The sequence below is a fragment of the Lonchura striata genome, chromosome 17, assembly GCF_050655825.1.
Source record: "Lonchura striata isolate lonStrDom1 chromosome 17, ASM5065582v1, whole genome shotgun sequence".
In the NCBI taxonomy this organism is placed as follows: Eukaryota; Metazoa; Chordata; class Aves; order Passeriformes; family Estrildidae; genus Lonchura; species Lonchura striata.
In genome coordinates this window covers 2,760,179-2,775,759 of record NC_140719.1, presented here as the reverse complement: position 1 = coordinate 2,775,759, position 15,581 = coordinate 2,760,179, and the positions used below count along the sequence as shown (strand labels likewise).

At 52.0% G+C, this 15,581-nt stretch overlaps 1 protein-coding gene across 20 annotated transcripts in view; it reads right to left on the bottom strand.

Annotated features, from left to right (window-relative positions):
* EHMT1 (euchromatic histone lysine methyltransferase 1) overlaps window positions 1-14,823 on the bottom strand; it is a 121,259-nt gene extending 106,436 nt beyond the window's left edge. For 10 of the 20 annotated variants that reach the window (XM_085593772.1, XM_085593768.1, XM_077787832.2 and 7 more), the window contains exon 1: window positions 14,664-14,717. Coding sequence is in view for 10 of the 20 variants with exons in the window: in XM_021542264.4 (XP_021397939.1) it covers window positions 14,664-14,684 (21 nt within the window). In the remaining 10 variants the exon portion in view is untranslated. Of the gene's footprint in view, window positions 1-7,690; window positions 10,311-13,408; window positions 13,540-14,218; window positions 14,241-14,437 lie in introns of those variants that run through there. The other 10 variants (XM_085593761.1, XM_085593763.1, XM_085593762.1 and 7 more) reach the window with 6 other exon arrangements.
* Between the last annotated feature and the right edge of the window lie 758 nt (window positions 14,824-15,581).

Below are 15,581 nucleotides of genomic sequence, written 5' to 3'. Positions count from 1 at the left end.
AACAAAAACTGTCTCTCTGTGCCTGGTCTTCCTGTCATCTGCACCTGTGGCTTTAACCCTGGCTCTGCCAACAGCTTCCAGAAGGCTCTGAGAGGAAAGGGAGCCCCTTGCAGGAGTCACATTTGCTACATGGGATTACAAACCACTCAGACAAACCAAGCAGCAGCATCAGGAGATGTCCTGCAGGTGTCTGGCTTGAAGCACCAAAGAAAAAAAATTTTTTTCAAAGCTTAAGCAAATCCTTCATCAGTGAAGCTGATGAAGACACAAAAATCCTCAGGGTGGATTATGAAAATGAGCAAAGGCAGGACCAGCTCAAGGGAAGTGAGGCTCAAAGCCTGGCTCAGAGCTGGCCTCACCTCCTTGTGACCACCTGCACAGGTTACAGACCCAAGCAGCAAAGAGGATGAACAGTATTTATTCCCCTCTCTGGATTAAAATTCAGAGGTGCAGAAGTCACATGAACTGTGAGGATCCCAGCAGCAGAGCCTGCCTGGCCCTGGAACACAGAGCCAAGGTTGCTCAGGGAGACTCCACACCTGAGGAAAACTGCTGCAACTTGATCCAAGGCCCAGCTACCCATGGCTGTGACTGTGACCTTCCAAACCAGCCCAGGATCAATGCTCAGATGTCTCCTCGTGCCTGCTCACAGCTCTGGGAGAATCTCTGTCCCCTCCGAGCTCTGCTCAGCAATGCACTTTGCCCATGGCACACAGAGCAGAGCACTGGGATGTGCTCCAGCTTCACCTCAACTAGCACCTCCAGTCCAGCTTCTCAATTCCAAAATAGCTTCTTCCTCATTTGACCCATTAAAACAAAAACCACAGAAAAATACAAAAATTCAAACAGACAGAATGACAAATGCTGGAACTGTATCACGTAAAAAAAGAAATAAATTAATCTAAGGATCTGAAGACTGATCAATCCACATTGGCATCTTTTTAGGCATTCCTGATAAAGGCACCTCTATACATGACAGTTCTGTTGAGACAGGTCAAAGTTAGACCAACAGAAATGCTCTCCTGCCTGAATGTTCTGATATCAACACAGCTGTGCCCCAAAACTTCTCACAAGGAGCTTCAACCTGGGTATCAACACTATACAAACACAATCTTCATTAATACTCATTGCTTCCAACATGCAAAGGAACTGCCATGATCATCCTGGCAATTATTTCTACAAATCCAACAGCTAAAACCTGTAACTGAGGGGAAAACACATCACATCTGCTTCTTCCTGCTCTGCTGAGGAGGAGCCCAGGAGCCCATCCAGAAGGATCTTTATGCCATGGAAGCAGCTCACTTCACTCAGGAAGGCTAATTTTGCCAGCAAAAACTGCAGCCACGTTCAAGCCATCCAAGACACCCACACAGCGTTCCGAGGCAGCATTCCTGGATGGAGGCATGGCTCACACCTGCCCACACAGCCAGGGCCTGGACCTGCAGCCTGTTCCCAGTGCCACTGTGCCACCACAAACAGCTCTCCCTGCAGTGCTGAATGCTCTGGAATAGTGTTACTGTCATAATTAGTAATTACTGCTCTGATGCATTAATGTTTGCAAGTCCCAAACCCAGCTGTATGGCCTCGTTGGGTAATTCCAGAGCAGAGGCCTCAGCAGCACTGCCCTGCTCCTGCTTGGGGTCTGCCCTGGACCATGGGTTATTCCCCCATGGAACTGTGTTCATATAAACAGCCCATGCCACAGGTAGATCCCTCATCACACCCCCGGAGGCTGTCAGGGCAAGGAAAGGGGTTTTAATCTGATTTTGGGCACCATGTCCCTGGAGAAGCTGCTGCTGTCACATCAGCAGCTCAGAGGATGACACTAGAAAAGATAAGAGATGTTAACTGCTCCACCCAGAAGCTGCCCAGCCCAGCAGGCAGTGAGGTGATACAGCCTCTGTGGGGAGGGACAGATGTGCCAGTGCCACAGCACAGCTGTGGAGCTCAGGGGAGGAGACACGGCACCCAGATAATGGCAGTGGTTACAGCTCTGAAACTCAGCTTGGGAAAACTCACTGCTCAACTCACATGGAGATTAACAACCATTTTGATTCAAGTATTCCCACAGAAAGAAATGGGCCTGATAAGCCACTGTGGTCCTTCCACCCTGATTGATCCAGTGAGTCTGTGGTTACTCATTCTTCTGGGAATTCCCTTGCAGAGGTGGCTTGTGTGCCAAGGGAAGAATAATCTGTTGGGATACTCAGGAGCAGGGAATGTCTGGCAGAGGCAGGAAACCCTCTCTTTCCTCCTGCCCTTCCTCCCTGGGTGATGTGACACACAGGGATACTTCCAGTTAGCACAACCCTCCATTGGCCAAACCTTCACACAGTTCTGATAATGCAGTGAGAAAACAATCCTGGCTGATTTTCCCTCTATGCAATTTAATTTCTAGTACTGAATATAACACACTCCTTCCCACTCGGGTGCCCAGAGCCAAACAAAGCTGATTTGCTGGAGAGGAAGGTTAATGTATGATTTAAGATCTGCCTTGAACTCCTGGTGCCCACAATGGAGTGGATCCTACCCAGGCTGAGCAACCACATTGTTTTGTCAGCACTGAGAATTTGTACCAAAACATTCAGGGCTTTTCCTCATTTAAAAAAAAATAAAAAGTAAGACAGCTGAACCAACCAAGAGAGCAGAGCTTTTCCCAGGGTTTCTGCAAGGCCAGATGCAGCCTGTGGCTGGGAGGATGCTGCACTGTGAGACAGCAGGGCAGGGGATGCTGGTGGGGGCATACAGCCCTTGGGATCCCCTCCCTGCTTTCCTGAACTCCCCTGCCCTCTGAAACTGGGCCTGAACCTCCAGCTGCAGCTGCTGCACTCTTGCAAGACAACGCAAAAAATCCAAACACAACAGAACAGAAAAGAAAGGTCACTGAGGTGACTCTTTCAATTTTGCTTTAGAAAAGTCCTCGACAGGTTGTCAAAGTGGATTTGTTTATTAAAAGTGTATTTTTCCTAGCAAGGAGCAGAGAATGTCTGTACAATAAATGTCATAATTGCCCAGGTTTGTTAATAATTGCACTGGCTGGAACAGGATGCATTAGCCTAATTTAAGAACAAAATAAGAACATTTGAAAGATCACAGGTCCCATTTTCAAGGTGAATCCAAGGCTGCTATCACAAGTCCAAGATGAGGAGCTGAACCTTCAGAGTCCCACTGGCTTTGATCACAAATAGTTCATACTTTACAAAGTGCTTCTAGAAGTTGTCTATTCCCTTCATCAGGCCTGGCCACAATGTCAAGGAACAAAGCCCAAAACCAAAGCAGATATATAATAGTGACCGTTATGTAACTCGCCATCTCTTACCTAACAAAGATAATCTCTACATTTAAAAATTAACATTCAGCAGTTCTTCAACAATTCTAGTTAAAGGCATCCAACACCAAGTCAAACCTCTGAACTTTAAGAAAAAATTACCTCTGTTTTACAGCTGGGAAAAGCACCTCAGGCAACAAAACCTCAACCAGCCTTGCCTGGACACTTCTTTAACTTCTTTTGTTTAAGCTGCTGCCTGCCCCATTGCCTGGGTACACTGCAGGGAGGCTGCTCTCACTGCAGCTGATGGCAAATCCCTCCCCGACTTCTGTAGGTTTGGATCAGGTCCCAAAACTCTTTTTAATATAATACTCCAGCCTGGGTAATCTTCTGTCTTATGGAGGGTCAATGCTGCAAACTCTGCTTGCACTTAAGTCCCATTGTCTGTCTGCACTATTCTGCAGAGACAGCGTTTCCTCAGCCCCCTGCTCAGACAGCACCACACTCCCCAGCCCCAGACATGAAGCCAGGCAGCTGCTAAGAGAGAAAAAAAAACCCAACCATAGATTTACCTTTCCTCAATGCTCAACCACACAGTCCAAGCCACGTTTCACACATGGTTCCATGCTTCAGGAACCCTAGGACACAAGCTCTGAGCATGCAAAGAACCCTCCACACTTACAGGACAATAAAAATTAGCTTAATTAATAATACATGGGCAAGGAAATGTTAAGGAGCCCCCAGCAGGGGGGCAGGGAGTGTTGTCTAATCTCCTTGTGTGGACTGCTTGCTTTGGCAGGCATCAGCAACTGCATCAGCATCACCATGGGGCAGGGAGGGCTCTGAGTCACCGGGACAAACATTCACATCTCCTTACAGCAGACACTATTGCATCAGGAGGTACTCTTGGCAGCCCCACACCAACATACACTTGTGGAGTTTTGGTCATTTAAAGAAGAGTTTTGGCTATCCCTGGTCATGCAGAGTATAAATACACAGACACAGGGCCTCCTCCTCCTCCTGCAGCTCTTTGGCCACGTCTGCAAATTCTGCAGCTCTGCCCACGTCGGCCTCAAGCTGCTGGGTCACGAGTTGGGGGAACCAGATCAAACCTCCCTGTTCTTGGGAGCTCACTGGGAATATCCAAACCATTTCCTTAGGGTCTGCCCACCCTAACGAGGCACAGGGTGCTGAGGCTCATCCGAGGATTTCCTAGACAATGGAAATTCCCCCTCCCAGCTGGTTCTCCTCCCTGTCACAAGCAGGCACCTTGGGCACCCCACAAGTGCTAGCCCGGGGCTCCCAGCCCCAGGGCAGCCCTGGGGCTCATCCCTGCAGGGCTGTGGGGAGGAGGATTCCTGCAGCCAATGGAGCAGCCGCTGCTCCTGCCTTTCATGGGAAGCGTGGCTGGGAACAAAGGCCTGGAGAAGAAAGGCAAGTTGGCTGGTGAAACTTGCCATCACTGGCCAAGGCCCAGACCTGACAGATCAGCCTCAATCCTCATCACCTCCTGCCCTTCTCCTCCTCTTGCACAGCCCTGGGATCACACCGGGTCAGAACCTGAGCTACACGCTGAGTGGGGATGGGGATGGGATGGCATGGGATGGGGAGGGGATGGGGATAAGCATGGAGACAATCCGTGTGTCCCATGTCACTGACACAGCCTCAAGCCCCAATTCCAGCCCACACACGAGCCACAATCCCAGCAGCAACAGCCACACAATGTGCACGTCCTCCCTGCACAAAGCACCAGCATCTGCAGGAGGAGGGAAAATTTGGGGCTGCTGTCAGCCAGGGGCAGGAGATAAATGATGTCTATAAAGCAGCCTCTGTGAGGGCAGTCTGGAAGGCTGAGAAAACATCAAACCAATAAGGTTTTAATAAAAGCCATAAATGATTAATACCAACGTGCTCTTATCAAAGGCAAACTCCTAGAAACACAAGAACATAACCAGATCACCAGCACAAAGGGCACATTCTACAGGGAAGGAAACAACAAACCTCACAATAAAAACCCAGAAGAAATGCGAGATAGGCGTGGAGTTCACTGTGTGTGGCAGAAATCTTTTAAAAATCTTGGAAAAAAATCCATGAGAAATACAACTTGCAGCTCCTAGAAAGCAGAGTGGAAATAAAAGACAGAATATGATCCCCCCTCGCTGGCCTTTCCCAACGCTGCACGCCGGCAGCTCCTGGCACTGTGAATTCCCAAATTCAAAGCAGACAGAGCTGCAGTTTGTCTGCTCACTGGTGGCATTGCTCTGGTGCAGGGGGATGTCAATTAAAGGCAGGACCTTCACCTCACCTCTCCACACATTCTCCCGGAGCTACAGGAGCTGGCACTACAGCAAGAGGAAATATTCCAGCTCATCTGAGGGCCATCTTTAAAGGAACAGTCCTTGTTTGTCCTCGGAGTGTGGCAAAAAGGATTAAATATTCCAGATGTCACCTCCAGGCCCGACAGGACACCTTACAAACAATCACCTTTGCATATTAAGAAGGCATTAAAGCACCCATCTGAATCTAGCCTAGCAAAACTAAAGAACACCATTCCTAATCCAAACAACAAAAGGATTTCTAATGTATGGGATTCACAGACCCTTAACACTAAAACACAGAGCCATCACAAACAAGTTTGCAATTAAAAGCACCTCATGTCTTGGTTACCAGTTCAGCAGTGGTGCTTTTTGCAGAGCCTTCTGGGTGTTGATTTAAGCCATCAAATATTAACAATACTCTTCAATTAATAAAACTCATGTTTTAGATTCTCATAATCTGGAGGTTAATGTGCAAAATGCAAGGATCCTACATGGAACCACACAAACCAGCTACCAGCCCATTGTTAATGCTTTAATCTCCCAAACACAAATATTCTCTACTTTACACCTCCAAACCCACACTTGACAGGCTGTAAATTTGCTGCCAACCCCAGTGGACATAAGAAATGCAATAAAACAGTAAGATAATTTCCCAGGTCCCAAAAATGCAAGTGACTTCAATATCCATCTCCTATTTAGTGCAGGTCCCAGTGACCTCCAGGCTGGAGGTGCTGCCCCAAATATCCTCACAAGGCAGGAGGAGCCAAGAGGAGCCTCCAGCACCTTCCATGAGTCCCTTCCATGTGCCTAAAGCAAAACTCACACACAGGGAATGAACTTCAGTCAAAGCAGCCTAAAAACATGCCTTGGGTGACACCCCAGGAGCTGAGATAATCAAGAGAGGACAAATTAAACTGCAGGGAAGACAAAATAAAATATACAGAGGGCTTTCCCACCCAGCTGCTCCCACCTGGGCTGAGCTAATCCAGCATCAAACCTGGAGTCAGTCTGGCAATTGGGCAAGGCTTTGGAAGCACAGATTTGGGATATTTGCATTCACTGGATGCTGAGGAACACCGCGTTTCAGTACCTCCCTCCCAATTCTGCAACAGGCATGCTTTCAATTCCCAAATCAGCAGCTGGATGAAGCATGTAATTTTGAAACCCATTAATCCTTTCTAAGTCTTCTACCATGTGCATGTTTAATTTCCCACTTCTTGAAACAATATTATGATTTTTGAGAGAAGCAGAGCTTCTGAATGCTCTGGGTCAGCAGTATGAAACATCCCCAATTCCCACTGAAGTTGGATAAAGCACTGGGGTAATTTGCTTTCTGGCTTTGAGCCTGTGGGAGAAATTACCTATTAAAACTTCCTCTGAAACTGCAAGGATTGGAAATGTGCAACTGGAGAGGAAGAAGGCAGCTCAGATTCTCAAGAAACCAGGAGCTGATGCTCTAAAAATGAAAAGGAGGGAAATATGTATTTAATTGCTCTCAGGGTTGTACTCAAATGCACCTGCAGGTCATGGCCAAGAGCCTGGGGAGATCAGGGCTCCCTTTTGCAAGACAACATGCTCAAATCCTTCTGTCCACATCTGCACTTGAGCTCCAAATTAATTAAAAGCCTGAAGCAGCAGTCTGAAGAACTTTCACCACAATAAGGGCCCCAGCCCAGCCTGCAGCAGCTCGGACACCTGGACTGCCATTCCCTCTCCACGGAGGTGCCCTCATGCCCTGCTCCCTTCTCTAGGGATGGCTCAGCCCATCAGGTTCACCCTGCCTGCCCCCAAAGCAATAAACACCTCATTCCTCTTCTTTTCACCACCGAGGGCAGCAGGAGCAGGCAGTGCTGCTGCAGCATCCCAGGGCTCCTGGACTGGCTCTCCCACACCACAAGGAATGTATCTGCACTGTCTTTGAGCACCTCTGATCCCCGTTCAGCTCAGCTCCCTGGTCCTGCTGCTGCTGTAAATGCTGCACTGAGCTCACAGCACCTTCTGGAGCAAGTTCTGGCCCAGCTGACCCAAGGACATATAATCACTGTCATTATTTTTATCCCTGTTCGCAAAATTTCACATTTCCCTGGAACGTTCAGTCACTTACCTGGCTTTATTTTGGGTTTTTCCATGTCAGCCTGGTTATCTTGCTCCTTATTTACTTCCTTCCCAGCTGCACCACCTGCAAATTTCCCCCCGGTCCATGTGCTGGCTCTGCAGGATGATCAGCCTTATGCAAACAGAAGTGGACCTGAATTTTCTGCTCTGCCACTCAGCATCTTCCTGTCCTGAACTGACACTGCCTCAGAGAGCTCTCCTGCCAGAAGGAGACACTGAAAAGGATGGATTTAATATTCAATAGCCCATCCCCACCCCCAAGGAGCCCCTGGTACACACAGGCAGCTCAGGTGGGCTCACCTGGCTCAGGATTTGCCTGTGCCATCAGCCAGGCAGCAGCTTTGAACCATCCCAAAGGGAAACCCAGGCTGAGGCAGAAGCAAATGGCAAAACAATGGTGGGGATTGTGCTGGGCATTAAGGAAACAGGAATCCTCCTGGAGCAACATTTCCTACTTGAAAAGAGGATGTGCTGGATGTGCTCAATACTTTGCCATGCTACAAAGTCTTACTTAAAAGCAGCAAAGCTTTGAAAAGCTTTTCTATTTCAGACACAGCAATACCACACTGAGCATTCCTCCAAACATGGTTTATTCTGGGTTTATGAACTTCCCAAAGCTAGGAGGGCCACACCAAACTCTTCACTCCCTGTTGGATTCACTTTACCACTTCAAGCAGACTCCAGCCATCAGCAATGGGATGTCCCTTCTCACACAGCCCCACATCAAGGGAGCACAGACTCAGAGGACTGCTCCCTGTTCCACCTGATCCACACACAGCTGCCTGAGCTCCGTGGTGACCTCTGGCTTCCACAACAGTCAGGAAGAGAGAACTCTCCAGCAAAATGTGTCTTGAAGCACCCAAACAGACTCCTTGAACCTCTCACAGTCCTGCACAAAACACAATCCTCCTCTCACCTCCTCCTTCTCTGGAATGCAGTGGCCCAAACCAGCGCTTTGCCAGGGAAAAGCAAGAGGGGAATTGTGGAAAATGAATTTATAGAAAATTTCAGCATTTCTTATATTAAGGTTTGCATACAGATACTATGTGAACCTTCTGTCAGGTTTTGAGAATTTGCTATAAATCCATTTCCCACAGGGCAGAACATTTCTGGGGAGGAGAGGGGAAGAGACAGAGCACAAAAAGCCAGGCAAGCTGATAAAGAGCAAGGCCTCAGAGTGGCACTCCAGATCAGCCCCTGAACACCCAGTACCAGCTGCCCTGGTGCACGTTTGGAGATGGGGCACCCAGGGCTCCAGCACTGGCTCAGGGATGCTCGTGCCCTCCTCACTCAGCTGCTCCCAGGGAAAGGATCCCTCTCCAGAGACTCCAAGGGGCTCCCTGCATGGAGGAGCTGCTTCTTCCCCTTGTTGCTGTTGGGGTTTTGCTGGTAATTGCATCTCTCCCAGGGCTTCTGCTGACACAGCAGTGGGAGAGCAATTCCTTTGTATTCCTGACAGAGAACTAAGTGGGCAAAACTCCTCAAATGGGAGACCAAGGCTCTGCTTTGAAAAGCAAAAAATAAGCCACCTTGGTCTGGGATCACCTCTAAACTAATAAAGCTGCATCCACAGCAAGGACTTTTATTACAATTTCAGCAAGAAGAAATGAAAAATCATTCTCTCCTGCCAGCATAATTATATTGGAAGAGTTTATTTAAAGTATAACCCAGGCCTTTGATTCTGCCTCGACTGACAAAATGCTCTTCAGATGCTCTCTTCAGTCACATTGGCTCAGTCACATCAGCTTAGCACAGTTGAAGGGCACTTCTAAGGCTTTCTTAAAGCTTCACAAGTCGTATTTGCTCATTCTGTTATTATTAAAGTTCCTCTAGATGGAAGAAAAGGATGAGTTCCCCACGGGCCTTTGCCAGCCCACAACAAGTAAGAATTCATGTAAAACATAAAAGTTAGCACCCATTTGACATAGGGTAAGACTTTGCCAGGGCCAGGGCTGTGTGTAATTATAATCTTGTTAACAAAGTAACCCCCCTACTTCAAAAAAGTTCTAAAACCTCCTTATGAGTATCAGGACGACGGGGGGGAACCTTATTTCTCTGTCCAAAGACACACTTAAAATGTATTAACGTGGTGCCCCAGGAGAAATGCAACACAAGTGACACACAGGTGTGCTGTGTGTGCTCAGTGTGGTGTGAACACACCTCAGAGCCCTCAGGATCCCCAGGGAAGCAGCTGCCCTGCAGGACACAGCTCCGAGGAGGAGTGGTGGGGTTTGAAACACACCAGGTGAGAGAGAAGTGACTGAAATGGGATGTGAATTAAAAACCACAGAGGCCTCTCCTGACTGGCAGGAGGGAATGAGCGAGGGCAGGCCTGAAAGCAGAGCTGGATGGTGAGACACCTGGCAGACACAGAGTGGCAATCTGCAGCTCTTCCCTCCCTGCTCACTGCTCCCAGCTCCTGGCTGCTCCTGGGATCCCTCCTGCACTCAGCACCGGCTGCAGGAGCCTCAGTCCAGGCAGAGCCAGGGAAATGTTGTCCCTTGATGCTGTGGGGAGGTGACTGAGCTGGCAGGGGGCTCAGGGAGCTCCCAGTGCTGGCTGGAGGGGATGACAGCTGGGATCAAAGCCAGGGAGAGGCCTCAGCATCACTGCTGAGCTGAGAACTGCTCAGCCCCAGCGTGGGGAGCTGCTGGGTGCTGAGTCCATCCCAAATCCAGCCCCAGCATGGGGAGCTGCTGGGTGCTGAGTCCATCCCAAATCCAGCCCCAGCATGGGGAGCTGCTGGGTGCTGAGTCCACCCCAAATCAGCCCCAGCGTGGGGAGCTGCTGGGTGCTGAGTCCATCCCAGATCCAGCCCCAGCCAGGAATTCTGCCCGCTCTGCCAGCTCGTCGCTTTAGAGATCAAAGCTGCACCTCCAGAAGAGAGATTTTACAGATCTGAACAGACAGAAGGGGAAAAAAAATGATGAAAAATGCAGCGTGACTTCTAAGGGAACCACTTCACTCAAAGCCACACACGCACCTCACTTCCTGCACCAGCCTGCCCAGGTCACCACGAGCCCCAGGAAAAACACCACAGCTTGAACTTCAAACTTGCATCCAACAAGGATTTTGGGAAACACACAAACACAAGGGCAGCTCTCCAGCAAACTGATGCAAACTGGAGGATCAGCACTAAATCTGATGAACATGCTGGCAGAGCAAAGCTCAATTCCTCAAATCTCAGTTCCTTAAAGTTTAAACTTTAGTGCAGTAGGTCTGAAGCACCTAACAACTCCAAACTGGACTGCATACAAGATATCTACTAGAGATCCAACAGCAAAATCAGATTTTTCTGCAGCCTCGTGGTTACTGCACCAAAGGACCACAGCACAGCCATGCATCAACACAGATCACCTGGGACAGGTAACAGAAGAGAAAAACAACTGAAGGTCACAGGATTTAGCAAGAACTTGTTGTTTAAAGAGATCCTCCCTCACCCATTAACACTAATATCTGGCAAGAAGCTGTTCTAGACTGGGAGTTTTTGTCTGGAGTTCAGTTGGGCACTCCCTGCAGACACACAGACATCACCTTCCCAACCTGCCCACTCCCTCCCAGCACTTTGCTGGGAGCAAGGATCTCCTCCCAAAAACACAGCTCTGCACCTCTCTTAACCAAGTGAAACAATTCCATCTTGCACCTGGCAGAACACGGTGGATGTGGGATGTTTTTCCTTGCTCTCCCACACCAGCTCTGGGGAAGCAAAGAGCTTCTCCTCCAGTCCCCACATTCCAGTCTGACTTACACCAACTTCCTCCCCTCTGCCCCTCTGGCCTCAGAGGGGTATAAGCAAGATCTGGCTTCAGACAGAACTGAGTTCATGGGGGAGGGGAGGAATTAAACTCCAAATGAGTCACTGCTCCCTCCCATAACCCACAGCAACATCTGGGGATACTCTGCCAGACTCGGAGAGCAGTGGTTCTTAACGCTCTGCTCACAGGGCAGACCCAGCCAGGGCTCCTGGGAGGTGCTTCCCAAAATAAAACCTCTGCAGGGCTTGGACTGACCTGTGCATTAGGAGCTGATGAGCTATGAGCCAACTCCTGCCCCAGTTACAGCCGTGCCATTCTCCTGGAAGCAAAACTGGACCACAGAGTCACAGAGGCACTCAAGGGCTGATTCCTCTGTCACAGGGAAAAATTAACACTCATCCTCTGCAAAAGCACCAGGGAAAGGCAGCAGGATCAGGACAATTGGGATGGAACAGAAAACATAAAGGAAGCCTTGGACAATCTGCCTGCAACAATGATGGGAATCCTGCCTGAGTGATAAATCCAAGCTGTCTGCAGCACTTCCAAAGCTCTGCCGGTGTCACCTGCTGTGCCAAACCTCACCCCACACAGGGCAGACATTCTGGGCCAGAGCACAGCCCTGTCAACAAGAGAGAGCTGGGAAAGGCAGCAGCCAGCCTGGCACACCTGGCTGGGCCCACATCAGTGACCACACCTGGCTGTGGGCACAAGCTCCAGCTGGTCTGTACACAAGTGTGCACCGGGATCAGCCTATGATGCACAGCTGGATCACAGCCTGTGCACAGTGCACACGTGTATGACAGTCTTTGTACAAGTGCACACCTGTGTGACAGCCTGTGCACAGTGCACACCTGTATGACATCTCTGTACAAGTGCACACCTGTGTGACAGCCTGTGCACAGTGCACACCTGTATGACAGTCTTTGTACAAGAGCACACCTGTGTGACAGCCTGTGTATGATGCACAGCTGTATGACAGTCTGGCAACGATGCACACCTGTACTATGGCCTGTACATATGTGTGCACCTGTATTATAGCCTATGCACAACTGTACACTTCTATTACTGTGTACAGTGCACACCTGTATCATAGTCTGCATACAAGTGCACATCTGTGTTATAACCTGTGCACAATGCACACCTGCATGACAGTCTGAATGACTGCACACCTGTATGACAGCCTGTGCACGATGCACACCTCTATGACAGCCTCTGAACGACTGTACACCTGTATAACAGTCCATACGAGTGTACACCTGTATTAGTCTGTGTACAGAGCACACCTGTATGACAGCCTCTGTACAGATGTACACCTGGATTACAGTCTATACACGAGTGCACACCTGGATCATAGTCTGTGTACAGTGCATATCTGTATGACAGTCTGTGTACAAATGTACACTTGTGTTATAACCTGTGCACAATGCACAACTCTATGACAGCCTCTGTACACCTGTGTCACAGCCCGTGTACAATGCACACCTGTATGACAGTCTCTGAATGACTGTACACCTGTATGACAGCCTCTGTACAAGTGCACACCTGTGTGACAGCCTGTGCACAATGCACACCTGTGTGACAGCCTCTGTACAAGTGCACACCTGTATGACAGTTTCTGTACAAGTGCGCACCTGTGTGACAGCCTGTGCACAATGCACACCTGTGTGACAGCCTGTGCACAATGCACACCTGTGTGACAGCCTCTGTACAAGTGCACACCTGTATGACAGTCTCTGTACAAGTGCACACCTGTGTGACAGCCTGTGCACAATGCACACCTGTGTGACAGTCTCTGTACAAGTGCACACCTGTGTGACAGCCTGTGCACAATGCACACCTGTATGACATCTCTGCATAGCTATACACCTGTATGACAGTCCATACACGAGTGTACACCGGTATCAGTCTGTGCACAATGCACACCTGTATGACAACCCGTGTATGATACACACCTGTATGACAGCCTCTGTACAACTGCACACCTGTGTCACAGCCTGTGTACGATGCACACCTGTGTCATTACCTGGTGGCTCTCTCTGTGCACCAAGGCTCACAGCCAGCCCAGCTGCTCTCCAGCGTTCACCTGAGGGCACAGACAAGTTTATATTCTCCGCACAGCCGGGGCAGGAGGCCGGGCCGGCACAAGGAGCCCCGTGTGCCCTCGCATCTCTGGGCAGGGCCGCAGCGCCGCTGCCGTCACCCCGCGTTTCTCCCGGGGCTGTGGGGCCGGTGTCCCCGAGCCCGGCGGGTGACAGGGGCTCTGCGGGCACCGCCACCCCCGGGATGCGGCGGCTGCTCCCGGATCCCCGCAGCGCCCCGGGTCAGGCCGGACGGCGCTCGGAGCAGCCGCGGATGGCGGCAGGTGCCACGGCAGGGCTGGACCGGATCTCCGCTCCCTTCCAACCCGAACCGATCCGTGACTGGACGGCAGGGCACGGGCAGGGCAGCCCCGGCCGCGCTCGGGACAGCCCCGGCGGGTCGGCGGGGCTCAGGGGAGGCACGAAGCGCTGCCCTGAGGAGCGGGCCGGCAGCGCCGGGAGCACGGACCCCCGGGCCGGGCTCCAGCACAGATTCCCGGGCCGGGCTCCCCGGGACCGCCGCCTCCCGGGCCGGGCTCCAGCACAGATTCCCGGGCCGCGCTCCCCGGGACCGCCGCCTCCCGGGCCGGGCTCCCCGTGACGCGCAGCCCCGGCTCCCCCGGGGGCTCCTCCCGCCCGCGGGCCCCGGACCCTGCATGGCTCCCGCCCGCCGCCGCCCCGGACCCTGCATGGCTCATAGCACCGGCCCGCCCGCCGCCGCCGCCGCCGCGCCCGGCCGGGCCCCGGGCTCTGGATGGAGCCGCACCAGCGCCGCCCCGCCGCATGGGGCGGCCCCGGAACATGGATGGCGGCCCCGCCGCTCCCCCCTCCCGCCTCCGCATCACGCACTCGCTCCCATTGGGGGGAGCCCCGGAATCTGTATGGCACATACCACTGACTCACCGTGGAGGGGTGTAACTTATACAGAGTCCCGGGCCCCCCTACACACAATGGCAGCAGCTCCCACATTCTTCCCCTCAGAGGAGTTGGACTGAACCATGGGGCGGCGGGGGCACGGCCCCCCTCCCGGCCTCCGACAGAACCCGCCTGGCCCTGGGCGATACCACTCCACGCTCCCCCATCTTCCTTCCCCCCGCCCGGGTAGATGGACGCCGCCGCTCTCACTCACCTCGGCATCCACTGTGGCCATGGCCGGAGCCCCGGAGCGCAGCCCCGCCCCCCCGGCGGCTCCTCGCGCCTTGGCTCCGCCCCTTGCCCCTCATTCTTCTCAATGGAGACGCTCGGCCGGGCACTGCGCATGCGCGCGGCAGCATGGCGGCCCCCAGGGGTCCCGCTGTCCGTACGGCGTCATGGCGGCGCCCATCGGGCGGTGCCGTACAGGCGGAGCGGGGACGCGGGGACAGCGCCCGGTGGGACGGACCCCGCTCCCCTCTCCCCGCACCGGCTCCCACCGACCGCGGCTCCTCCCTGGTCCTGGCGAGGCCCCCGAGTGCCCCACACCCCGAGGCTGCGGGGGAAGAGCAGCCGCCGTTCCCAGCGGAACGCACCGTGAGCTTCCCAAACTTCCAGCAGCGCCCAGCAGCACGGCTTGCCCAAAAAGCTACATGAAATAAAATCCCTGCAAAAATCACAGAAAGCGTCATAAAGTCCCTCTGTCTTTACTGCCAAAAGGTTAACCGTGGAAAACCACCTCCTTTTTTAGTTTCTCCCACTCTGGGGTCGTTTCAGCCCAATTTGGGCAAGGTTTTTGGTGTCTGTGTCACCTCAAGGCAGGGATGGGGCAGAGGGAGCAGCTCGCCCTGGCTCTGCCCCACAGAGGGGTTCCTGCAGCCTCTTCATTCCCTTTCCCACACCTCAAACACCCGCAATAGCTGCAGCCCACCCAAACCCCACAGGGCCCCTCCCAGTGCCCAGGCCCTAAACCCATGATTGTAAAACAATTATCCCTTTTACAGCTCTCCAGTAAAGCAGAAAATAGCACAAGAGGGGAGATAAAACACCTGCAAGGGTTCCTTGGCCCCACAGCTGTATCAGGAGGCACCCTGAGGAAGTCACACCTGCCCAGGGAGACACAGGGATGAGCAGG